Below are 912 nucleotides of genomic sequence, written 5' to 3'. Positions count from 1 at the left end.
ACAGCCATACATTTTCAGAACTCCAGCAAGCTCACAAAGCAGGTGAGCAAGCACAGTATCTATTTTAGGTATGGAACACAGGAGATGATTTTAATTCAAAGAAAATTGAGCAATACAATTTTGCATTTCACACTATCTTTATATGAGTATTTAATAACAATAAAGTGTGGCTACATTAAAATAGAAAAAACTTAAAAGACAGTCAAGTATTGATTTGCTTCAACTGAGAAAGAATCTCTCATATGTAGAATTCCCAGGCGTAAAGCCAGGTTTGCGACTATCTCTAATCATGTGTGGCCTGTATGAAAGAAAGGCCTCACAGGGAAATTGAAGGAGCCAGTGGGATATTTCCATATGAGGGAACTTCTGGCAACATTCAAAAAACTCACACTTCCACTCTCAAAATCAAGGAACACACCGACCCTGCCCAGAGGTTTCTCCATATAGTGAGAAAGCATGGGAGAGGTGGTCAAGAGAGTGTAATGATTACCATCATTCACACATAAAAGAAGAAATATGTCATCAGATTCAATCAGTGTGCCATTCTTCCTTATCCAGGAATCCTTACAGACTCCTAGAGCCCAGTCCCAGGAATCGTCCACATCCAGCTCACAGTAATGTTTCCCAGAGGCAAAGCTCTGGGCTCCCCATGCAGCAAGATAGTTTGATCTATCAGAATTCAAAGAGGCATCCTGATGGTCACATCNATATTTTTCTTCTCCCTAAGGGTGAATAAATAAAATTTACTATATCAGCAGGAGAGAGATCACAGACTGGCATCTGCATTATAGAAAACCAGGTGTGTCCATGATGTGCAAGCTGTGTTCCTGCATCAGACCATTAAATTGTAATCACACAGCCATACATTTTCAGAACTCCAGCAAGCTCACAAAGCAGGTGAGCAAGCACAGT

At 40.5% G+C, this 912-nt stretch overlaps 1 protein-coding gene across 1 annotated transcript in view; it reads right to left on the bottom strand.

The window, feature by feature from the left end:
- Positions 1-207: 207 nt before the first annotated feature.
- The window catches only part of LOC103583434 (tripartite motif-containing protein 43-like), a 2910-nt gene continuing 2205 nt past the window's right edge, over positions 208-912 (bottom strand). Inside the window, exon 2 of the mRNA XM_008564747.1 lies at positions 208-722. Coding sequence (XP_008562969.1) covers positions 288-722 — 435 coding nt within the window. The 3' untranslated portion in view covers positions 208-287. The remainder of the gene's footprint in view (positions 723-912) is intronic.

The sequence above is a fragment of the Galeopterus variegatus genome, unplaced genomic scaffold, assembly GCF_000696425.1.
Source record: "Galeopterus variegatus unplaced genomic scaffold, G_variegatus-3.0.2 Scaffold22930, whole genome shotgun sequence".
Taxonomy (NCBI): Eukaryota; Metazoa; Chordata; class Mammalia; order Dermoptera; family Cynocephalidae; genus Galeopterus; species Galeopterus variegatus.
The sequence above is the reverse complement of the archived record's forward strand: the minus strand, read 5'-3'. Positions and strand labels throughout refer to the sequence as shown.